The sequence below is a fragment of the Podarcis vaucheri genome, assembly GCF_965113315.1.
Source record: "Podarcis vaucheri genome assembly, chromosome: 9".
Lineage (NCBI taxonomy): Eukaryota > Metazoa > Chordata > Lepidosauria > Squamata > Lacertidae > Podarcis > Podarcis vaucheri.
Genome location: NC_138767.1, coordinates 39,788,907 through 39,814,997, shown reverse-complemented (window position 1 = coordinate 39,814,997; position 26,091 = coordinate 39,788,907). Strand labels below are relative to the sequence as shown.

The window sequence follows — 26,091 nt, the reverse complement described above, 5'->3', positions numbered from 1 at the left end:
GTGCTTGGCCGTAACTACCTGGAACAGAAAGTCCTCCCTATAATCCTTCCTGCCCAGGAAAACAAATCATCACCCTAAGTAGATATTGCTACATGCAGTTCAGTGGCTCGTGACAAGGGTCAGCCTCAAACTACCCAGAGGTTTCCAGCTGGAGCCCCTGTAGACGGTAGTACCATTAGTGTAGTTTCTTGAAATGAAACAGCTAAGAGAGAAGTAGCATGCAGATACAGTGGTACCTCGGGTTAAGTACTTAATTCGTTCCGGAGGTCCGTACTTAACCTGAAACTGTTCTTAACCTGAAGCACCACTTTAGCTAATGGGGCCTCCTGCTGCTGCCATGCCGCCTGAGCATGATTTCTGTTCTCATCCTGAAGCAAAGTTCTTAACCTGAAGCACTATTTCTGGGTTAGCGGAGTCTGTAACCTGAAGCGTAATGTAACCTGAAAGGTATGTAACCCGAGGTACCACTGTACTTAACAAATCAATCCACACAAACACAAAACTGGAAAGGAATTCAAGTTCACTGGTGGAGCATCTTGGTTTGTTTGTTTGTTTGTTTGTTTATTATTTTCTATATGCTAGTAGTAACACCTTGAACTTGGCCTGGTGGAAAGCTGGCAACCAGTTCAGATCTCTGAACACAGGTATTATATGCTGACAAGGTCTCACTCCTGTAGGGTTCATGCTGCAGCACTCTGCACTCTTCCAGATCAAGTGCGAGGGAAGCCACACACAGAACACATTGCAGTAATCAAGTCTTGAAGTAACCAATGCATGAACTACTATAGCAAGGACTTTCCAGTCCAGGAATGGCTGTAGCTGTTGAACCTGTTGCATTTGGTAAAAAGGTACTTCTAGCCACTGAAGGTATCTGAGCCTCCAGTGCCAGAGCTGGATCCAAAAGCACTTCCAAGCTGCAAACCTGCTTCTTCAGGGGGAGTGAAACCCCACCCAGGGTAGGCAACTGACCAATGTCTTGAACCTGGGAACTACTCCCCCATAGTGCCTCCTCCCCCTTGCCAGGATTCAAGCTCATGTTGTTTTTTCCTTATCCATTGTGTCCAGGCAATAGCCCAGGGACTGCACGGCCTCTCCTGATCTAGATGTTATGGAGAAATAGAGCTGAGTGCCATCAACATACTGATGGCACCTCACCCCAAAGCTCCTAATGATAACTCCCAATGGCTTCCTGTAGGTATTAAATAGCACTGGCAATAAGACAGTCACCTGCGGCACCTCATAACATAGAAAGACGGTCTTCCAATGCTACTTTCTGGATTCGGTTCTGAAGGCAGGATTGGAACCACTGTTATACAATGCCCCCAATTCCCATTCCTGAAAGCTGGTCCAGGAGGATACCATGGTTGACAGTATCAAATGCCAATGAGAAATCAAGAAGCAGAAGCACTTCCCTGGTCCCGTTCTCTGCAGAGGTTATCCATCAGGGTGATCAAGACAGACTTAGTTCCATGGCCAGGGCCTGAACCCAGAATGGGATGGATCTAAATAATCTGTGTCTTCCAGAAACACCTACAACTGTCCCACCATGGCCCTCTCCATCACCTTCCCCAAGAAAGGGGTATTGGCAACTGGCCAAATGCTGTTCTAATTCAAAGGGTCCAAAGCCAGTTTCTCTAGGAGTGGTCACACCACTGCCTCTTTCAATGCAGTACAGACCACCCCCTCGTGTACTATGGCATTAGCCACATTCTGGACACAACCATACCCTCTCTGTTTGATAAGCCAGGAGGGACAGGGGTTGAGGGGGCACATAGTCAGGTGCATTGTCTCCAGCACCTTGTCTGCTTGGCATGCAGAATGTCCCAGGTTCAATATCCATCAACTCCAGGTTGGATTGGTAGAGTTTCCTTCCTGAAATCCAGGAGAGCTACTGCCTGTGTAGAAAACTGAGTTAGATGGACCAACAATCTGACTCTCTTCCTGTTACAGATTTGCTTTCCATTCTAGAGATTTCATTCTTTTCTACCTGCTTCTTGCCTGGTGTAGCTGCAAGGCCCATAACTACTCTGAGCTCAACACCTGTATCGGCTTGAGATGCGCCTTTGGTGGAAGATTTGAGAGATACCTATCTCTCTGACCTGTTTTAATAAAGTTATTTCTTTCTATGCAATGGAAGTACATGGAAAAGTACTTGCGAAAGAAGATAAAAGGATTATGTTGAGCCATTTAAGTTTTTAAGAGTCACTTTCCCACACTGTTTTGAAACTTATAAAAGGGTAGCATATGAAAACACAGATCAGATATAGATAGTAACCTCCTCCTCTGATTGCATCACATGATTTATTTATTTCAGTCTGTATCTCTTACACTCCCTAAGGTTCATGATGTGCAGCAAGTTTAAAAACAGACTGAAAAGTACTCTTAAGATTTAGAAGTTATAGAGAAGCAGGGCCTGCAGAAACCATCATTTGCAGTACCCATTATAAAATGCAAAATACACAGACTCCAAAGATCATTTTGAGGACATTATCCTCACATTTACCATGTTAGCTTGAGTGTGATTAAGTTCCAAGTTGGTCTTGAGTCAAATAGTCATGATGGGAGTTGTGAAAAGACAATGTCTACAAGGTATGAACACATTAGAGCTGCACAGTGTTTCCAAAGCTTAAAACTAGCCCTTAGCTTACACTTAAAGTACCGTAATGTAGCAGGGAAATGCAAACCTTTGGAAATTTCAGCTTTTTAATCCTCCACAAGAATACAGTGCTGCATTCTGCATCTTTTAGCAGTCATGGAAGGGTAGTTCCACACACAACACATTCAGTAGCTAAGCCCAGGTGCTACAGAAATATGAATGACAGCTGCCAAGTACACATCCATAAGAACTATTTACTTCTGCATCTGGTGAAAAAGCTTGCACAGGGCTTCTGTGCAAACAACTAGTCAAGAAGTGCTTCAAGTCTACCAGCTCAATGTCACTCATAAAGCTATCCCAATTCAAGGTCAAAAGTTCTTCCAATTCCATTGTAAATATGCTTACACTATATATTCATTTTTAACCTTTTTGGCAGTAAGCATTGTCAGCTGTCTTTTAGTTCTCATAGTAGTACTTCATTCCTATTTACATACATAAATGCATTGCCTCTTTTAGCTGCCTTGCCTTCCAGCTTTTCCGCTTTTGTCAATATCTATGACATCACCGGCTAAACCTGTATGTTCTCAAATAGTCGCTTCACATACTCGGCCTCCCAAGTACCGGTATATAAGCCACCAATTTAGCTCCTTGTGAAATCACTGCTTCAAAATATTCTGCAGATATTATCCATACCCACAAAAAAATGTTTCAAAGAGACGTTTCCACATAAAAAGGGGTGGTTCCATTTTATTTGATGTTGTCATGTATATTATCATCACATGGACTGTCAGGTTTCACGCACATCTTGCCAACAAGCTTTGCATCCCAAAATACAGACATACAGTGGTACCTTGGGTTAAGTACTTAATTCGTTCTGGAGGTCCATTCTTAACCTGAAACTGTTCTTAACCTGAAGCACCACTTTAGCTAATGGGGCCTCCCGCTGCTGCCGCGCCGCAGCGCGATTTCAGTTCTCATCCCGAAACAAAGTTCTTAACCCGAGGTACTATTTCTGGGTTAGCGGAGTCTGTAACCTGAAGAATATGTAACCTGAAGCGTATGTAACCCGAGGTACCACTGTATATTTTTGTTACCATAGAATAATGTAAACAATTGTAAAGATACAATCCTATACTTACTTGGGAGCAAGTCCCATTGAATTTGGTGAGACTTACTTCTAAATAAATTTGTACAGGAATGTGCTAGAGAGTATTCTCTTATGCTTGTGTGTGCCTGAATTTAAATTTTCCTTATGCCATCTGTCAGAGCTGCCACCCAGTCCCAGCTCACATAGGACCAAGTCCGCCAGCGTTCACTTTATAAGAGTCTTTATTAAGTTACAGGTTTCATTTCCGAACTGCAGCGTGCAGCTCTACACCTTCTGCCCTAGGTCGGCGAAGACCCGTCTGAGTCCCCGCCTCTTGCACACCAGCTTAATACCCTAGCCTTGCTCCACCTCCTTCGCCTCTCCCTACGTCTCTGGGTCCTTCTGCCCCCCTGGGCCTCCTCCCTTCTACTCTCCTCTGACGCTGACCCCCCTGATCCTTCTGCCTCCTTGCGGCGGGCTTTGGGACCTGGCTCACTCTCCGGGCTGCTTACTGCTCCGGCTTCCGCTGCATTTGAACTTGGCGCGCGCGCCCAACTCTCTACTTTCCTCTTAACCGTTGCCTCGCTCTCTGAGGAGGGCGTGACCACCCCTGACTCGTGCCCTCCCTCCTGCTGACAGCCTCCGGAACCCGATGCCTGGCTACCTTCCTCCCTGCTGCTCTCAGTCTTGAGCGTGGGTCCCGACTTCCAGCTGCTGCCGCCCTCAGTTATGAGCGTGGGTCCCGACTTCCAGCTGCTACTCTCTGAATCTCCTCTGTTCCCTTCCTCCTGGGGTGTCCCCCCGGATCCCCCCCTTGCTCTGCTCACTGGGGCTCCCTTTTGGGAGTCCTCTGACTCACTGCTTAGGCTTGGAGATCTCGGGTCGTCATCATCACTCATTTTCCCTTCGGATTCCTCCCCCTCGCTCTCTGCTTCCTCCCTTCTCTGCGTCTCTGCTCCTGAACCCCTGACATCCATCCCCCCCTCGAAGCCCCCCCTTCCCCCCTCCCCGCTTTCAGGTGTGGGTGCTGGGTGCTCCATCATCACGGGAGGGAATGCCGGATACAGTTCGCTCCCCGTGGTTGGCCGCCAACTGAAGACCTCCGAGTCTTCCTCCTCGCGGTCGCCGACGTTGACCTGTTCCGCTTCCATCTCTGTACCGCCGTGCTCGAACCCAAGGTCCTCCCCGAACACGTCCATGTCAGTCTCTGCGTCGGTCGCTCGACCTGGCATCTCCAGCCACTTCCTGCGCCATTGCTCCTCCGGTCGATCGTCCCACCAATACGAGGTGTCTGACGCCGCACCCGCCGGCGATCCTTCTGGGGAACGGGTGCTCAGTGCGGGTTCCCCGTCCGAGTCGAATCCATGGAACGTGCTGGAAGAAAGTGTGGGCGTGAACAGCCAGTCGTCGAAGAAGCTCGCTGGCATGGGTCTGTGTGGGAAAAGGGCATGAAACTCGTCCTTGAGCAGGGGTTCCTCCAAAGCGTAGTCTGGCACCCAGCTATTGGCGCTGGCCCGGGTGCCCTCTCTGGCTAGGAGGTATTCGACTCCCTCTTCCCCCCATCTGGAGTCCAAAATCTCCGTGACCTCGTTGATGGGGTCTTGCTGCGTCACCCCTCGCGTCTCCGTCCGCTCCCGGAACGGACTCGGTGCCGTCCCTGGCTCCTGGAATCTGTGAGGTGCCTTGTAGGGAGTGAGCACCGACCTGTGGAACACCGGATGCATTCTGGAACCCTCCGGCAGCACCAGTCGGAAGGCTACCGGGTTGATCTGTGCTTCGACTTGGTACGGACCAATTTGCTTGTGCCCCAACTTCTTCTTGGCTAGTGACCTGGTCGGCACTGCGTGGGCTGCCAACCAGACCCAGTCTCCCACTTGGATCTCTTCGCCAACCCGCCTGTGCTTGTCAGCTTGCACCTTGTAGGCGTGCTTAGCTAGCTCCAGCTGCCGTCTGAGTTGATCGTGTACCGCCTGCAACTCTGACGCGAACGCGTCCGCCGTCTGTGGTTCTCCGTCCCCCACTCTCTCCCGTCCCGGGAAGGTTCTGGGATTCCTCCCATTGTTGGCGAAGAACGGCGTCACCCCTGTGGACACGTGCTTCGTGTTGTTGTAAGCGAACTCGGCGAGCGGCAGGTAATCCACCCAGGTCGCAGGTTGTTGATTGGCATAGCATCTCAGGTACTGCTGCATGATGGCATTGACCCTCTCTGCTTGCCCGTTGGTCTGCGGGTGTCTTGCTGATGCCAGATCGACCTTGACATTTAGAAAACTCATCAGCTTCTGCCAGAAATTCGAGACGAACTGGCGCCCGCGGTCGGACAGGATAGACCGCGGCAGACCATGCACTTTGAACACGTGATCTATGAACAGTTTGGCGGTTTGTTCCGCCGTGGCCACCTTCGCACACGGAATGAAATGTGCCATCTTGGTGAACAAGTCCACCACCACTAGTACAGCTGTCTTGCCTCTCGAGCTGGGTAGATCCGTAACAAAGTCCAGGGCCACTCTCTCCCACGGTTCAAACGGCGTTTGCAGCGGTTCCAGCAGTCCCGCCGGTGGTTTGTGCACCGGTTTGGCCCTCTGGCAGGTGTCGCACCTCGCAACGTAGTCCGCGACTTCCCCTCTCAGTCTGGGCCACCAAAAGTCCCTTGCGACTAATTCCACCGTTTTTTCCGTGCCAAAGTGCCCGGCCGTGGGTGCGTCGTGCAGCTGCTGCAGTACCCTGGCGCGAAGTTCGTCTCCCGGCACGTAGATGGCCCCTTTACGTAAGAGCAAGCCGTCTCGTATCTGGAACTCGTCGCCCTTCGCCGTGCCCTTGTGCACCTCTGCCATCTTCGCCCGCGCGAAGGAGTCGTCCTGCAACGCCCGCCGCACCGCATCCAGGTCTACTGTGGCTGAAGCGCACGCCCACGCTGTTGGCGCGAAGATGTGCATGGCTGCCGCTGGCGTCGCCTCTTCGAGGTATTGCGGTTTGCGGGACAGTGCATCCGCCATGACGTTGGTGTCGCCTGGGACGTACTCTATTCGGAAATTGAAGTCAGCAAAGAACTCCGCCCAACGTATCTGCCTCTGGTTCAGGAACTGAGCCGTGCGCCAGTGCTCCAGATTCTTGTGATCCGTGCAGACCTGCACCGTGTGCTTGGCGCCGATCAGGAAGTGCCTCCACGCCTTGAAAGCTGCATGAATGGCCAGCAACTCCCTGTCCCAGATGGTGTAGTTCTGCTCCGACTTGCTGAGCTTTCTGGAGTAGAACGCTCCCGGCCTCCAGACCCCCTGTGGGTCCCTTTGCAGCAGGACAGCTCCCACTGCTCTATCGGACGCGTCTGTCTCTACCCGCATCGGTTTGCTGGGGTCGATATGCAGCAGTTGCTCTTCCGACGCGAAGAGACGCTTGAGTGCCTGAAAGGACTGCTCCGCCTGCTCCGTCCAGATGAATTTCTTTTTCTTGGAGCTTAGCGTGTCCGTAATGGCCGCCGTCTGCATCGCGAACCCCTTGATAAACTTGCGATAGAAGTTGGCGAAGCCGACAAACCGCTGGACCTCCTTCCGATTGCGCGGGCTCTTCCAATCCAACACCGCACGAACCTTGGCGCTGTCCATGGCTAGCCCCTTGTCCGACAACTTGTAACCCAAGAAATCCACCTCCGTCGTGTCGAACTGGCACTTCTCCAGTTTGGCGTACAGTCTATGCTGCTGCAGCCTCTTCAGCACCTCCCGAACATCTTGGTCATGGGCTTGCTGCGAGTCGGAGAATATCAGGATGTCATCCAGAAAGCAGACGCACTTCTTGTAAAGGAGTCCCGCCAACACATGATGCATGAAAGCTTGGAAACAGTGAGAACCGTTTTGCAATCCAAACGGCATCACTCTGTATTCGTAGGTGCCCAGAGGCGTGAACATGGCTGTCTTCCACTCATCGCCCTCCCTCATGCGGATGAGATTGTACGCACCTCGCAGGTCCAACTTGGTGAACACGCGTCCCTTGCGCACCGTCGCTAGCAGGTCGTCAATCCTGGGCATGGGGAAATCAGAAGGCTTGGTCATCTTGTTTAAGAGGCGAAAATCCACCACCAGTCTTTTCTGGGGCGTGTCCTTCTTCTTCACGAAGAAAACAGGACTGCCCCCTACTGCCCTGGACTCCCGGATGAAACCGCGCTGCAAATTGTGATCTATGAACTGTTTGAGTTCCTGTAATTCGTCCTCAGACATGGAATACAGCTTCCCTTTCGGCAGCGTCGCCCCTGGTAGGAGGTCAATCTTGCAGTCATATTGCCTGTGCGGTGGTAGCTTGTCAGCCTCTTTCTCGCAGAAGACCTCCAGAAAGTCTGCGTATTTGTGGGGGACTGCTTGCAACGTTCCCAACTGCAGTTGTGATTCCTCCTCCTCTCCCTCCTGTCTGGGCAGGATGCAGTGTTCTGCGCAATAAGAGGAGCCGAAGATCAGCTGTCTCTGGTACCAAGCCAGTGTCGGACTGTGCCTGTCCAGCCAACTCATGCCCAACACAATGGGCGTGTCCGACAGTTGGGTGACATTAAAACTGATGACTTCCCTGTGGTTGCCAAGGCGCATCACCATCGGTGGCGTTTGCTTCACCACCTGCCCCCCTAGCAACTCTCTGCCATCCACTGTGACGACTTGCAGGGGCAGAGTGGCAGGCAGTAGCTGTATAGCGTGCTGCTCCACAAAATCCTGCGCTATAAAGTCTGCGTTGCTTCCAGAATCCACAGAAAGCGGTACTTCGATAGTGACGCCATCGGGTAGCTGGAGAGATGCTGTGAGCTGCACTACTGGTTTGGGTGGGAGGGGGTCCGTGGGTTGCAAGATCGCTGGGGACTGCTTCACTGATGCGTCTGGCTGGGCCCCAGTGCCTCTGTCTCCAGCCAGACATCGTCGTTTCCCTGCTGTGGTTCTCCTTGCTGCGTTGCTGCAGTCACCATTGCTGAGGCTGCAGTGTGCTTGTGGAGCCTCCGGGGACACTCTTTCGCCAAATGGCCTGGATCCTCGCAGATGTAACACTTCCTGTTCCCTCTAGGAGGCTTCGCTTTCACTGCTGTTGGTGCTAGGGCTCTGGCTGCTGACTGAGCCCTTGCACCTCCAACCTCCATCGGTTCCCCTCCCCCTCCTGGCGGAGGTGTGGATTGCGCACGCGCTGCTTCTCTTGGAACGAAAGAGAAACTTCTCGCTGCTTCGCGCCCTCCACGTCCTTCATCTCTGCACCAGGGACGTTCTTCCAGCCTCACCCCCACAGTCAGCGCCCTTTGGACCACCTCCTGCGTGCTTCGGGGCCTCTCCCCCCTTGCAATTTCATCCTTGACCGCTGAGCTTAGACCCTCCCAGAACAGGTCTCTGACAGGGGGCGAATCCCGGTCCCACTCTAAGGCACTGACCAGCGCAAAAAAGCGGGCGTGGTACTGCCGGACGCTTGCCCTCCCTTGTTTCAGTCCATGAATCTCCCGTCGGGCAAGATCCACATCAATAGTAGACAAAAAACACGCATCCATCGCTTTGATAAAGGCATCTGCATTCTGAAGCGCCGGATCTTTATCCCTCCACAAATTGCGTAGCCACGCTTTAGCATCCCCATGCAAATGGGATAGTATGAACCCCACTTTCTCTTCCTCATCTCTAAAGTCTTTTGCCAGCAGTTGCAGTGCGCACATTACGTCTGCTCGAAAATTGGGGTACTGTTGTAAATTCCCATCGAAGTGAGCCACAAGCCCTCCTGCTCTCCGTGCCAACCCAACCCCCTCCGGTCTGGGTCCTGGCTGCCCGTGTTTAACCCATGCTTCAAACCTGGCGTGGAGATCTCTGTAGGCGGCTGCCGCATCCTCCTCCCTCTCCTTGGATGCCAGTACCTCCGCGTTCAATTGGGTAACTGCCTGTTGCAGCGCTGCAACTTTCTCTGCTTCCGTCATCTCTGCTAACCGTCGTGAGCTTGCTCCCAAACACCGATCCCCTCCTCCAGCTGCCTCTCTCTCCGCTGCGAGATATCAGGTGTCCGAAGCTTTTAAGAGACGGGTCTTACTGTCAGAGCTGCCACCCAGTCCCAGCTCACATAGGACCAAGTCCGCCAGCGTTCACTTTATAAGAGTCTTTATTAAGTTACAGGTTTCATTTCCGAACTGCAGCGTGCAGCTCTACACCTTCTGCCCTAGGTCGGCGAAGACCCGTCTGAGTCCCCGCCTCTTGCACACCAGCTTAATACCCTAGCCTTGCTCCACCTCCTTCGCCTCTCCCTACGTCTCTGGGTCCTTCTGCCCCCCTGGGCCTCCTCCCTTCTACTCTCCTCTGACGCTGACCCCCCTGATCCTTCTGCCTCCTTGCGGCGGGCTTTGGGACCTGGCTCACTCTCCGGGCTGCTTACTGCTCCGGCTTCCGCTGCATTTGAACTTGGCGCGCGCGCCCAACTCTCTACTTTCCTCTTAACCGTTGCCTCGCTCTCTGAGGAGGGCGTGACCACCCCTGACTCGTGCCCTCCCTCCTGCTGACAGCCTCCGGAACCCGATGCCTGGCTACCTTCCTCCCTGCTGCTCTCAGTCTTGAGCGTGGGTCCCGACTTCCAGCTGCTGCCGCCCTCAGTTATGAGCGTGGGTCCCGACTTCCAGCTGCTACTCTCTGAATCTCCTCTGTTCCCTTCCTCCTGGGGTGTCCCCCCGGATCCCCCCCTTGCTCTGCTCACTGGGGCTCCCTTTTGGGAGTCCTCTGACTCACTGCTTAGGCTTGGAGATCTCGGGTCGTCATCATCACTCATTTTCCCTTCGGATTCCTCCCCCTCGCTCTCTGCTTCCTCCCTTCTCTGCGTCTCTGCTCCTGAACCCCTGACACCATCTTTTTAATGTTTTTGTTTAAATCATTGCTCCTTTTTCTTGATTTGCTTTTCTTTTATTCAAAAACCTTTCTTTGACATACAAAGTTTTGCTCAGATCTCTATGGATTGGATCCAGAGTTAGCTATGCTTAAAGCGAAAACCACTGAAAATCAATGCAACTTAAATTACTCATATTTAAATCCCAATGATTTATAGGTCTACTCAAAATGATGATGATGTCTGGATTCAACTCATTATGTTTGACATTACCAAAATAAAATAATAATAATAATAATAATAATATAATAAAATAGCAAGTATTTTGCATCAGCCACAAACTCCTGCTTATAAATGCTACCAAACTGAAAGTAAAGTGTAAGGTGTAAATGAGAGAGAAGCCCTGCTAGTGAGTCTGGAGACATAATGAAAGTTTAGAAACACATCAGAATGATCCCAAGAGGGAAAAGCAGTCAAGGTGACTTGGAAGACTCTTTGGACCATGATATCCATAATCACTGTATTTCCTGTGTATTTCCATTTCAAACAGCTCTGTCATTAGCAGTCCCCAAACATATCCAAACATAAGAACAGAAATGCCACTACATTGTCAGAAGCAGGGATGAATGAGAATTTCAGTTTGGTATGCATTTAGAGCAGACTCTTATCAAATGTGCACGTTCTAAAACAATGTATGAACTGAAACAGAGCCACCCTTCAAAATTTGCACATATCTAAATTTGGTGATGCAGTTTGGCAAGTGAGCAATGTTTTGCAAAACTACATATATTAGGGTGAACATGTGCAGAAAAATTAATTTATTAGTGAAAATATCATACAAAAATCTCTTTTTTAAAATAAAAAACCCACAAATAGCTGCAAAATGTGGATGATTGAGTTTAGGATTGTGCACCTGTGAAACTGAGAAAACCAAAATTGACAGATCTTTCCATCCCGAATCAGAAGAAAAAGCAAACTTGGGTATCAATAGGACAATCACCTGACTCCAGACTGCACCCAGCAGTCCATCTTACACACTTAGCAGGCAATGTCCCAAGAGAAGTGTATCGGAAATCTAAGCAATAACTATTTTACACATTCTGAAAACTGTATGCCAACTATGTTGAACAACTCAGCAGATGTCAGGCAAATATCTGCCAAGCATATTGACATTTCAGCAACACTTTATGTTCAACAGTATGAAAGATTACTAAGGTATCTAAAAGGATTAACAGTGAATATCCTCTGTCAATGTCCAACCAATATGCACATCAACAACCCTACCACAGACTTGACACTACATTAACTGATATAGGTCTCAGAGGTGGATTTAGGGCAGTCTGACCGGTTGCACTCAGTGGCGAAGCTACCTGCTCCAGCACCGGGAGCGGCGTACATCCAGGGGCTGACACGCGTCCCAGGGAGCGTGGTGCGCATCCTGGGGGCATGGTGTGCCATCCGCAGGGGGCGTGGCACGTGTTGGGGGTGCGCAATGAGCACTGAGTGTCCCGGGCGCGGGGGCGATGTCACCTGCCCGGATGGTACCCAGGGCGAACTGCCCCCACCTTCATCCTCCAGCACTGCACTAGGAGCCAACCCTATAGAGCACTGCGTAGTGAACTGAGCAGAATGGAAGGTGAGCGGTAGAGTGGAAATGAATTTTGGCTTCATGCAGAGCACCGTTGAAATTTGATAGACCAAAGTCTGTCCCTGTAAGTCTAGCAATCAAATAATAGACAACTGTTACCGAAGCTACAGTGATAGTTGAACAATGTAAAGGAGTTATGAAGGACAGTCAGCACTAGTGGTAACAAAAAATCTAGGTCACAACCCTATTCCTACATATGTGGGGTTAAGCACCATTGAACTCAGTTATACTTATTTCTAAGAACAGTGCAATCCTATACGGTTTGAGCATAGTCCCCCAAACATATCCTTTGTATCTGTGGGTAAGATTAATTAAAATGGATTAATATGCATGGGTGACAATAAAGTTGCCCAATTTTTTAAATGTAGTGATTTCTCAGTAATAATAGTTCAGATGCATAAATCTACTTGACGCCATGCACGCCAAAGCACTCTTGGACAGAATTTTACACATTCTAGGCCCTGTAGAGAAAGTAAAGTGATAATTAATAAGGAGTGCTGAAATGATTGTCCATCATTTTATAAGCCAGAGTGCTTGGATTTAAGACAGACTGGTTCCATTAATGCTTATAGGGCTAAGTTTACAAAAATCCAATCGTTTAAGTTTAAATGGATTGTAGCGAGTACTCAGTTAATTATATTTATTTCCAAATGGTACTTAGCTGTTATTTATATGAAAGCACCTTGGAACACGCACTTGTGAGACCTTAAACATTTGCAACTAAGCTGAATAATAAGATAAAAATGGGAAGAAAAAACTTTAATAAGGTTTATTCAGTTGTATTTATCATCACATTTGTTTCAGTTACATGCATTAAGAGTCTTCGATTTGCAAGGCTCTCCTAGTAGTATTTCAACTCAGAAACATTGTAAACAACTGACTTGCTTGGATAAGCTAGCAAGTCAAACCCTCATGGGACAGGTTAAGAGAAGTGCAAATTACGATAATCACATAAAGCAGGGTTGCAGCCCTTTTCACCTTGGAAAAAAGGCCAGGCTGATATTTCAGACATAAGTGTAAACTATGAAAAGACATAACTATCTGAAGCTGCAATCCTATACCCAGTTCCCTGGGACTTACTTTTGAGTAGCTATGCGCTGAGGATTGCACCGACAATTTTATCACCTCCGAAACAGGTGACTGTGTTAGTTTATACTGTAAAGGGAAATTGCTAGCATTTGGTTCCTCTCCCTGCCCCCATACTATAGAACACAAATATTATGTTATGCTCCAAGGGAAACCTGCTTATTCCTGACCATATTTTATATATCTTGTGCACATAAAAACAATGAATTTGATTATATAGTTTATTACACAGTAGATGCTGTAGTCTGCATAAACATTCCAGTGGTTTTTAAACATATGATTTTAATCTCAAAGGTTCTTCACTTTCAGAACAAAAAACAAAAACAAAAAACCCTGATGCGGCACTTATTAATTCCCCTCAGAAAGCTAGCATCAATTTGCAGAAATAATTTCTCTCTTGGGCTATACTCAACATTTATGCTTTTGCTAATGAAATATTTTTATGCATTGGTTACACTGGGTTCAATGATGCTAAGAAATGTGTTATAGGCTTGCAAGGCAAATTTAAGCATGGCAGATGATTTAGCCATACATTTCAAATAAACAAGTGTATCTTCAAATAGGAGATGAAAGGTCCTCCGTCCAAACCTATTTAGATATTCTTAGTTTTTTTATGGTTCCCATTTCCAAAATCTCTCATGAAGCGATTTTTTTCTATCTACCACTCAGATACATTTACAATTTGCTGGAGAACTAGTAAGTTTTTGCATATGAGTGTTTGCAAAAGTTAGGTTTTAGATTAGGCAAGCCATTATCCACTTACATCATTATTGTGAACAATATCCCAAATTGCCACATGTAGCAATATGCTTGTAGAAAGTAAACAAATAATATTCAAATGTATCCCCTTTAAATAAGTAAAGTGCACAAATTTGACATTCAAGTGTCAAACTATGGGTATTATATGGACTCAAATATGTACTAAGGCTCAAGACAAAACCAAGTACAGTGGTACCTTGGTTTATGAACTTAATCCGTTCCAAAAGTTCATTCTTAAACCAAAGTGTTCTTTCCCATAAAAGTGGGGGGCTCAATTTACAAATGGAACACATTCAACAGGAAGCTGAACATGTTCTGCTTCCAAGGCAAAGTTCACAAACCAAAACACCTACTTCTGGGTTTACAGCGTTATTAATCCAAGTTGTTCATAAACTAAGCTGTTCTTAAACCAAGGTAGCACTGTTTGAGTACTACAGAAGTAGTGTACTAATAATACACTGTTAGTAACAATCTGAAACGAGCCAGACTATCCCGAAGGAGTGCCTGCCATTCTGTTGAAGCATTTTGGCAGAAATATGAAGATGTTGACAGTTTGATATTTACAATGCATATATATCAGCTAAAGATGTAGGATGATGCTGGCAGTTTTTGACTTACGTCTTTTTATGCAGAGATATAGCTACAGACAAATAAATCAATTTTGAGATGTTATACAATCTTTGTTCCTACCACCTGCCCCTATGATTAGAATATTTACATATGGACTCCCTTTCCTGCACCAAGAGGATTGTATTCAGTGACATGAGATATTCCAGAGTTCCACCGTAAAGAAATTGTAAAAAAATATATATTCATGAACATTGCTGGCTTTTATTCATCCATACAATATTGCATCCTATAAAGAGCATGGATTAGATAAGGTACAAAAATACTGTGGTTTCTGAAAATGAGGGAGAAACAGAAACAAGTGTCTCAACAATACTGCATATGACTCGTCAGGCAAAAATTAATGTCACTAACACTAGGGAGTTTCTTGTCAAAAATATTGTTGACGCCATCTGCCACTGAATTAAACATTAGGAGCATCTTACGACAAAGAGCAAAAGTTGCCAATGGAGGTATGCTAATGTTCTAGTAACACAACCAATTTGAAACAAACCTTGCATTTCATTCCCAATATAAATCATACACATACAAATGACTGACCCTCAACATTAGCAAGACATGACTCTATTCAGACCTGTTTTAAATTGAGCAGAATGTCAACTAGTTATTCTTGCTGGTTTCCATCTTTAGTAACACGGTGCCTCATCATAATATGCCAGCACATGAGGATGTTAAGTAGTCTAGAGAAACATACACAATACTTCTGGAAACACCATCTGAAGTAAAAAAAATTTTTTTTTGAAACATATATCATCCCACTTTCATCATCTCATTGTCATCTGTAAAGCTTCAGGCTGTGCTTACACAATGAATTCCTTCTGCTTAAAGAAGCCACTTCAATCGCTTAACAATCAAACTCCTATATTTTACAAGATTTAAGGAACAGGAACACACATTTCTCCTTAAACACCTTGTCTGCTCATCTCTTTGTTTTCTCTCTTGAGTTTCTTTAAGATTTATTAAATGGCCAAGCTACCCTAAGCAGAAGGCTTTAACAACAGCAGCAGCAGCAGCAGCAACAGCAGCAACAACAACAATTAATAATATGCGTATTATGCATAGACCGTAGCATCACTGTAGTCCTCAATGCCACTCACTTGCTGCAGAAAGGTAAAGATGTTTTGCTTTGCCATATTAACATGATTATATTTTTCCCTAGTCAACCAACAGAAGTACTAACATGCTTCTTTTTCTCTCTATAAGTAGACTATTTCTAACAAGAACATAAGAAAAGTATACTGGATTAGACCTATGGGTCAATCAGTATGAGTCAATACACTACTTAGTTATCAGGGTTAGAATCATCCTTAAAACAGAAGCAAGAGACTCCTGTAGCATTTTAAGGACTGATACATTATTTGTTTATTAAATTTATTAGTTGCTTTTCTTACAAAAGGAGCTCAAAGTGGCTTACAACAGCAAAGCAACATAAAACACCATAAAACAAAACAAAACAAAAATAATATTGAAAGCAATCACGTTCATAGAAGGTGGGATTAAAGCCTTCCTTCAAGGAGGCTGCAAAAAAATTAAAAGCCTGATGGGAAATGTTGTTGCCTGCCATCTCAAGATATGTAATGATGGCATGAGCTTTTCCCACTTTATCAGATGCTACAAGACACAAGCCCTTGCTCTGCCATTATCTACACTGTAGAACTCATTAGAAACAGCTCCCCCCCAAAAAAATCTAGTGTTTCCTGTTGAAAGCTACAATAACAGTTTTTATTGATTTCTGAGACTGTTGCAGTGTTGACTGCAGCAGTTCTGCTTTCACAGCTCTCAGAGTTCCCTTTCTATTTTCAGTACCCCAAGAGATACACCTGTCTGAGCAGTGAAGCTTTAAGGACAGTCAAAAGATTTCCTTCCTTAGACTAGGAATTATGTATCAAGACATATACTGAAATTTAGTTTTCCTACAGGATACAAATGTTTTTAAGATCTCATGCTTTCTGAGTTTGCAGGATGCAAGAGAATGTTCCTAGAAAATACTAACTAGTGGTTTAACATAATGTATTAGCACTAATTTTGCTCGTATGTATTTTTTTCTTGATCACCCCAAGATAATCCCCTACATGAAACTTACAACTAAGCTCCCACATTTAAAGAATATAATAGTCAAACTGTTACTACCTTATTTGTTACTTCAGAGGCAATTCAACTGCTGGTTTCTTTTTAAGGAGGTTATCATGTCTTTTCACTAGTTAGAAGACAGATTCATGACAGTTTAAACTAGTGTCCAGTCATTTTAACAAGACTGAAAGCTGTTTGTGACCAACAAAACAGCACACATTATATCTGAATACGAATTAATGATGTGCACAAGTTGTGAGCGACAATATGCCAAATCTGCCAGTCTAATAGTAAGTATTTAATTGGTCCCAAAGTTTTTTCTTGATTAATGAGTATCAGAGCAACCTTTTCTTGTTAAAATATGAAATAATGCTTCATAGTTCTACTACTCATTAGAGAAAAGAAATTTCCCCATATGGCTTATCAATATGCCTGTTTTTAATGGCGTTCATCCATGCATTTGGTGTCTCTACAGATGCCAAGTATATTGGCAGATCATAGTACTAGTGAGTAAAGACTGAGACATGAAATCAACATGACATCTTCTTAGGTTATCAGAGATATCTCATAACTTGGGAAATTGTCCCTTTGCCCAAAAGAACCACCTAGGGATAGGATACAAGAATAGAAGTTGAATCAAAATCTGCATATAAAGAAAATCACTAACAATCCACGTAGGAAGTGAGGATCACAGTATCTGGAATGAAAAGGCATTGTTGCACATTTCTTTCTAACCTATTCAACTTATTATGACAATATCCAATTGCAACATGTTAAAGTTAACTATAAAAAAGACGAAAAGATTGCTTTACCATTGCAACCATTAGAGTAAAATATAAAGGAAGGTACTTTTATTGCAAATATTCTATTTGTAGATAAATATGTACATTAGATGAGGTGTGAGTTGAGTGGTTAATGTGCCTTATAAATGGCCATTACACCTCATGGAATGTGACATAATCTGTCCATGAGAAAATTATGCATGTTTTATTGTCAATATACATGTTCCGCAACTATTGTTGAAGAATGTGCATATTATTTTCAAGAAATACACCCTTTGCTTCTATCTCTAGCTCAGAAGTAGGGCTGGTTTTCAACACTGCAATATATCACAATATCTGAAATAAGGAAGGAACTACACAGAGGCGAACAGGACAATGTCCTAGCAACTGCTACTACTTAAGGGTCTAAAACTGATAAATGATGATATTATCATCATTTCAGCAGCACTTTCAGCAGCAGGCAAGCCAAAATGCATCCAAATGAGACTTTTGATTTCAGGCTTACCTACCAAATGGTGGTATTGAGGACAAAGTACCTGCCACCATCGCAAGGCCGCACAGGCCACCACTACTGACAACACCGTTACAAGGCCTTGCAGGCTGTCACCGCTTTTGCCACTACCACAGGTCCTTGTAGGCCACCACCAAGACAAGGCCTCTTAGGCTGCTGCTTCTGTCAACACCGCCCTCTGCTGTGGCAAGGCTTCACAGGCTGCTGCTTATTGTGCCACTACTGCCAGGCTGCTACTGCTTCTGCCTCCCACCCTGGCCATTGCTGATTCTGCTGCTGCCAAGCTGCTTCTGCTACCTAGCAGGCCTGCTGGCAGTCTGGCAGTCCCATATTATTTGTATTCACTATGACTTATCTCCGTACTTTGGACTGTCCTGAATACCACCAAGTGTACCAAAAGTCCTCTTGGGATGCATTTTGAATTGCCTGCTGATGAAACTGAGTGTGTGATGATTAATAATATTGTCATTTATCCATTTAGACCCCTAAGTAGTAGCAGTTGCCAGGACATTGTCCTGTTCGCCTCTGTATAGCTCCATCCTTATTTCAGACATTGTGGTAGATTGCAATATTTAACTGGTGATATTGTGAGGTTTAGCTGCTGATAACATTGCAGTGTTTAGTTTGCAAGTTATCACAAAGTTTAGCTGGTGAGTTATTTTGATGATGAAAACCAGATATCACCTAGCCCTTACACACATTGTGATTCATGATATATTGCCAGCTCAAATATTATGAAACAATTAGCACTATGTGAACTTCAGTTTTGGATGATATATTGATATATCACACAGCCCTACTCAGAAGTAGGCAACCTGTTGCTGGAAGGCAGTCAACCATCTAACTCTGTGTTACTTGTAGTGTGCCTTTCTGCTGACCTAAAACATTGTGCAGCTGTTCCTGCTGAGAGAGGTGGGGGAAGATTTGATCCTCCTCTCTCCTTCTAAGCAGAGATGAAAAAGAAACAGGGTTGCAGATACAGTCACATCTGCATTCATAGTGGGACTCCATTGTGCTGCATCACAATCCTTGATTTGCATGTAGTCAAGAGTGTAGTCCCCATTGGAGGATTTGTCATACCTCATCACAACCCTCAATGTGCAAGAAGTTGGGATGGGGTAGGGAAGTGAAAGAGAAGGTGTGTTGGAACAACAGCAGAGGCTGTGGCATAGGAGTAAGAAGAGAGGGTCACTGAGAAGGGGAAAGTGATGGCTTAAAACAACAGTAGGAATACAATTTCATGCATTGTCTTTTACTCCTGGTATTATGTGTTATATTCAACATGAAGTTCCAGAACAGGTTTTTAACAAACACACACTCATCTAGGAACAACATCCAACAACTGAACTCTAACTGAACAACTCAATTGACAGGCTTGCTTTTGATATTCTGTTCATCTTAAAGATGCAGTAACATGTATCACTCCAGGGTGTGTGCGCAAAGGGCTGCTACAGAAAAGGAGTATGGGGTGGACCAAGTGCAAGGGAAAGTTCAAAAAGGAAGGAGGAGGTAGCTGGGTAAAAGGGGATGGATGTGATAATGGTGTTTGTGCAAAGGGGGCTGCAGAATGGGGTTGGGAAGGTGAAAAGGGAGCTCAGTAGTTGCATGGAGTCGAAAAGGGAGGCTCTAGGGGGTTAATGTGGAAGGAATGGCAGGGGGAATAAGAGAGAGTAGGGGCACAGCCCCTAGCGTGCATGCGTGCGTGCATGTGTGTGTGTGTGTGTGTGTACATATACACACAAACAGAGCATCCATATCCAGATTGTATATGACTGTATATGAGCAAACAGCATGCTTCTTGAAGAGTATACGGTATATGTTGACTGGAGAATGACCATATTGCCCAGAGAATGCACAAAATGCTGTCACATTATGCACATTCCCCAAGGCCTGTTGGAGAGTGTGTATATTGACTGGGAAATGTGCATTATTTACTTCTAATGGACAGACTATTTGTACATTCTCCACGTGGCATGATTAATGTACACATTCCCCGATTACACACATTAACTACTCAGCTCAGCTGACCCCATATGATAGATCTACACACACCTCTTTGACTCAAGGTAACACTTCATGCGTCTGATGAAAAAGACTGCAGTCTACTAAATTTTTTGCCATAATAAATTGGTTAGTCTTTAAGTCTTTAAGGGATTTCCCTTTAGTAGTCATTCCTCGTAAGTATGAGTAAAATCTCCCATGCAGAAAGGGTAATCTACATTTAGTAAAGCACTAAGACCACAATCCTAAATACAATTACATTGGTCTTAGTGGGTCTTACTTTTGAGTAACCATGCATGGGATTGCATATTTTTTTTAAAAAAATCTTCCCAAATTATAAAGGCTCTTGGAACACAATGAAAATTCTGACTGTCATTTCTAGAGTTGAAACAAAATGTTTTACTAGCCAATTGTTCAAGCAATGAAATACCTGTATAGTGTTTGTTTGAGCAAGCTTCCAAGGTGAGAGCTCAGCAAAAGCAAGAAAGGAAGAGAATGATGTAGGAGTTCAAGAATTGAAGAGTAGGTGGACTTTCCCAGTTATTAGGCAGCAACCTTGTCACTTGCATCTGATTTCCCTTTAGAAATCTACAAACACACCTCCTTTCACCATAGTTATGCAGACTGCTTACTCAGTTACATTAGAGCAGTGTTTGTCAAACAGCGAGCCGGGGACCACCATTGGCCATCACTGTACTTTTGAGTAGGTCATAGTTCTGCAGCCCATCTCCCCCTGGCCATGCTGTTGCCCTTTCATTGATAGATGCCAACACCAACAGACTGCTGACCATTTGTCTGACCAATGGACTACAATGATGTTATATGGGCAACATGATGAGGAAAAACCCTACTTTGAAATCCAAAAATTATTCATAGTTAAGGACCTGAGGAACATAGAGGTGGATTGCATGTCCATTGTCTGCATCCTTAATTGGGCATGTCAGAATTATATTTTAAAATTATGTTATAATTATATTTATTTATAATCATATTGTAAAAAAACATAGGTGTAGCAGCTCAATCTGTAACAGCTATAAAATAGGAGATGTGTACTTTACAGAGTACTTTGGCAACTGAGTCATCAACAATGATAAACTAACAATGTCACTGCCAAACTGGTACAAGATAATTTGATACTGATTTTTAGAATCACCAATTCCAGGTGTTGTTTAGTTTTAAATCGGAAAGTCTTTATTCTATACGGTGCATGCGGACCTTGAACATACTTTCCAGAAGAAGAATCTTGCCTAGGCCAAAAGCTTGCATATTTAATTTGCCCAATAATGGTCAGTTTTGATGCCATTGGTTTCATACATGGCAAGCCTTATGGGTATATAAAAAGCTGCATAAATGTACTGCAAAGATCAACATACAAGTGTGTAGCTTTGGACTCAGTATATAAATTGGACATTACCTTCCTAATTCCCATTGGAACCAGAATATAAACAAGGCATCCTTATGTTTTTGCTATGTTTTGCAGTTCCATATACAAAGTAGCGAAATGAGAATGAGGTACCAAATAACCATTTTACCTACTTCATGCTACATAGAATTACAATAACCTTTCCCTGCCCACCACCAAATATATTTCATATACATTTGTAGCCTCTTGCTCAACAAGCTTTCCTAAAACAATATGTATCTACTTGTATCGGTCCTTTAAAAAGGTCCAATGTGGACTGTGTGCAAATACTGGGAAGGAATGAGTTTAGGGATCAGCAGTTAATTCTGAAATTTAATTTGATTTGAAGCCTACAATTACTATTTGTGCAACATGCAAAACTTCACTCAACCTGGAAGACTGAATGTTGACTATACCATGCATATATACATAAACCATACACAAGATTTCCAACACTTGTTTTTTTTAGACCCTAGCTGTTTTCACAAGTGATACTAAGCTCGATTTTCTCCATCTCTACACACACCTGCATTGCTCTGGTAACCTTTTAAACACACAGGCATTCAAATTTTAGATCAAGGGAGTGCTGTATGGGAAAGGTGGGGTTATTTTTCAGCTCTTTTATGCCTTCTCAGCTAAAGAGCCTGCTGCAGATCACCTGATGACCATTTATAGCTGCATACATCCCAGGCCATTCAAGAGCAGGAGTGCCTATCCAGATCGAGTGGGTGTGTGCAAGCATGGGAACCTCTGAGCCAGAGAACAGCCTGGCTCATTAACAGAGGCAAATGAGCATCAGCTGGAACAGGGTGACATCATCCAGAAATCGTGGGTAACAGCAAGGGATCTGTTGGAGACACTTGTGAAAACGCCCCCTGACGACCGAGTAGGTCTTCCCCGCCCCACTTGGGCGCAGGTGTTTCGTGCTCCCGCTTACCGTCCACCAGCTCGTCCAGGTTGGAGAGTTTCCGGCTGCCGTCGATGGTGTAGATGGTGCGGACGCCCTGGGGAAGGTTGACATTGTCCGACAGAGACCTGGTGAGCTCGGCCAGGAGGGCGTCGAAGGAGCGGAAGCGGTCGCTGGAGATGGGGTAGACCAAGCCCTTGAAGTACTTGTCTCCATTGCGGTAGAAGCGCGCCTTCTTCGCCTTCTTCTCGGAGCTGAGGGCCTGCAAGGTGCGCGTGCGGTAGAAGCTGCAGTGGGCGCTGTGCGCGGGGCTGGGGATGAGCCCGTTCCCTTTGGGGCCCGAGCTGCTGCTGCAAGTGGAGCTGCCCCCTCCGCCGCGGCGGGAGCTCGAGCGCTGCTGCTGCCTTTTGTCCCTCTCCTCGAAATGCTCCAACTCAATGTTCCTCCGCGGGCTGGCCATCGGAGAGCCGTGTCGCCCACACCGCAGCCCAATACAATATAAACCCTCCCCTCGCAAGCGACACCCCCTCCACGCCCCACCTTAAGCCGCCTCACGCGCCCTGACCAAAGAGATGCCCGCCCGCGCGCGAGGGGAACCTTTACCTCAGCATCCCGCCAAAAAAAAGAGGGCGGGAGACTGCGGTCCCTCAGAGGCTGGGCGTTAGGAAGAAGAAGCCGCTGCCTTCATCCGAGCAGGAGCAGCAGCAGCTGTAGCTGTAGCAGCGCCAAGCTGTGCCGGGGACTCCGTGCCCATGAGGGGCGGGGGAGAGAGAGGAGAGGCAGCAGGTCGCCCTCTTAAGTCACGCGCGCGCAGGCACCACCACGCATCCCTCTCACAGAGCCCCTGCTCAGCACCTCCCGCCTCGGGGACGCCCGTCATGAGCCGCTGAGAGGCCGCCAAGCCTCCAGGCTGCCTCCATTTAGCCTTAGGCGCGCGCCCGCCTAGGGAAAAGCGGTGCTGGGAGGCGGAGAGAGAGAGAGAGAGGACGCCGCTGGCCGCGTCCCCCGCCCCTCAGTCACTCCGCTCGGAGCTACTGAGGAGAGGGAGGTGGCGACGACGGCGCGTCTGTTCCGCTCGGGGCCGGCGCGCCCCCGCTCCCCTCTCCAGAATCCCCAACTAAATACGATGCGCTATGGGAGGGGGGAGAACCCACCCACAAAGAGGACGCCTTTCTGCAGGGCGCCTAAGCTATCCAAATCCCTCCTGTCGCTGCTGCTGCTGCTGCTCCAAATGCATCCGCGCGCCCGCGAAGGCGCATGCACAACTCCGCCGGCAGCCGTAGCCGGGCTGATCTCCCGGGCGATAAAACAGCGCCGCACTGTAGCGTAAGGCTCTTAAGAGGGGTGCGGCGGTGCCGCCGTGCTGGAGAAAAATAAATAAAGGAAAGCAAAAGGAAGCAGGCTTCCCCTGCTCGCGCCCTTCCTTTCCTGTGCCGGCAACCTCTTCGGAAGCCAAGTGCAGAGAATCCAACAGGAGGAGCAGGCGGAGGCTGCAACCCGGCCAATGTGCACTAATAGCAATGCAGTATGTGATGTGACAGAGGCAAGGGGAAGTGGCTGCTGGGTCCTAGAGCGACTCGGTTCTCAGCAATCGCAGCTCTTCAAGGCAGGCTCTGGTTGCCCAAGCTGCATTGTGGATCCCGTTATATACACTGAATGAGCCCGATCAGGGAGCTCAGAAAGGAACGCAGCAAGCTGGCTTCTATCGAGTCAGCCCCATTGATCCATCTTGATTGGTATTTTGCACAGTGACGGGCAGCCTGGTTTCCAGGCAGGGAATCTTTCCCAGCCCTGCCAGGGATTGAACCTCCGGAACTTCTGCAGGCAAAGCACATGCTCTACCATCTACTGCTAAGTATGCTTACAAATGCAACATCCATATGCATCTTCGGGATTTTACATAATGGTTTTTATATGTGCTAAGTTTAATAGGCCCTCAATCAATATTCCATTTTGATGCCACAACTAGAGATTGCCATATTTAGGCCCACAAACTACCTGCTACTTTAGCCACATTCCTTATCACAGGAGCCAATTCCTAGGAGCAGAGATCCCTTTGGCCCCCAATAAAATATTTGAGGGGGCTGCCCCCCTCCAAATTGATGGGCATTGCCATTCAAGTGTGTGTGTGTGTGTGTGCTCTGCATCATGTGATCCATTATGTACAGTAGGGCTTACGTAGACTAGACCAATGTTTTATTCAAGTTGGTACCCCTGGTCCTTATTGTTTCCATTTTATTGTTTTATTGTTTCCATTTGGAAATAGACAACAGCTTGCCTAAAGAAAACAGGTGTGTTATGATTCACATAATATATTACTAGATTCCATGAACCAAGGTCTTAATCCTCTGCCACTACAGGGATGACAGACCTGAACCCTAAAAACACTCCAAGCTTCCATCCCTTGCGCATAGTGACTGTGGAGTAAGTCCACTGAACTCACTTTGCTTCTCCGTAAAGATACCTGGGACTGGGGTGCACATTGAATGAGAACGGCCTAATACTTTGGATGACCTTGACTAGCACAAAGGTGGCAAGATTGGAATACTAACATTCCTAACTCATGACAAACGAATACAGATTTATTGTTTTCAAATGTGACTATAAACACCCCAGATCTGGGAGAGATTGTTACCAGAGCCCAAGTGCTAGAGGGGAAAGCACTCTGCTGATGCTCAGTGGCACTTGCCCAGCTAGCTTGCATGCAACAGGTCTAACGCTGCATTCTGGGGGGAAGAGTTCTGGAATCTGAAACATTAGCATGGACCCTCTGGGTTTTTGCTACACGACTGATGGACAAACAAGTCTAGTTGTGGAAGATCCATGATGAGATAGATAGCCTATTTAATAATAATAATAATAAAGTTTAAACACAGAGGTTACAGAGAGGAGGTGAGGCAAAATAATAATAATAATAATAATAATAATAATAATAATAATAATAATAATAATTTATTATTTATATCCCGCCTCTCCCAAATTGCATTGGGAGCAACAGCTTTCTTAATTCTCCCATGTAGTGTTCCAGATTGCAAACAGCTTCTCTCAGGAGAAAATACAAGGTTTTTTTTCAGGGATGGAGTTGACAATATCAACTGGGGAAGTGGCGTGGATGCTTAACACTTTATTAAGCTTCTGGCATGAGGTTAAAATACACCTTATTTATTGTATGCCTCCCAGAGAACTTTATAGTATGGGATGGCAAACAAAAGTCATAAATAAAATAAGTAGAGGGTATGCATTATGTAATGATAGAAGACTGATCTGTTTTGTTGCTGTCATGATTATATAAAAAGCAGGGTTGTTTCTGGACTTGGCATTGGTCCCGGATGCTTAAGTGGTGGCTATGGGCAGGACCATTCTCTTCTGCAATACAGGATTCATCTAGCCAATATAATTAATTCTGATAATCTGCATACCCTTCCATCACAAGTTTATATTAGAGTGCAGGGGTAGATTTGGGATACAGTACATGATAGGGAGCAGATAACCATGCAGGTTACAAGCTCAGTATGAATTAATCACTGCAATGTACTCAATGTAACACTACTTTTAAAGACCATTTGGAAGCTTCAGCGGATCTGCCATGTAGCAGCCACATCACCAGCCAGACTTACGGTAATACCTGGAGATTTGTTAAGCTAGTTCAGGGGTCGGCAACCTAAGGCCCCGGGGCCAGATGAGGCCCAATCACCTTCTCAATCCGGCCTGCAGACGGTCTGGGAATCTGTGTGTTTTTACTTGAGTAGAATGTGTCCTTTTATTTAAAATGCATATCTGGGTTATTTGTGGGGCCTGCCTGGTGTTTTTA

The 26,091-nt window shown here is 46.1% G+C and overlaps 1 protein-coding gene across 5 annotated transcripts in view; it reads right to left on the bottom strand.

The window, feature by feature from the left end:
- The window catches only part of DCLK2 (doublecortin like kinase 2), an 84,308-nt gene extending 60,509 nt beyond the window's left edge, over nucleotides 1-23,799 (bottom strand). For 3 of the 5 annotated variants that reach the window (XR_014223383.1, XR_014223384.1, XM_082237632.1), the window contains exon 1: nucleotides 22,311-23,799. Coding sequence is in view for 3 of the 5 variants with exons in the window: in XM_082237632.1 (XP_082093758.1) it covers nucleotides 22,311-22,740 (430 nt within the window). In the remaining 2 variants the exon portion in view is untranslated. The remainder of the gene's footprint in view (nucleotides 1-22,310) is intronic. The other 2 variants (XM_082237630.1, XM_082237631.1) reach the window with 1 other exon arrangement.
- Nucleotides 23,800-26,091: the final 2,292 nt, after the last annotated feature.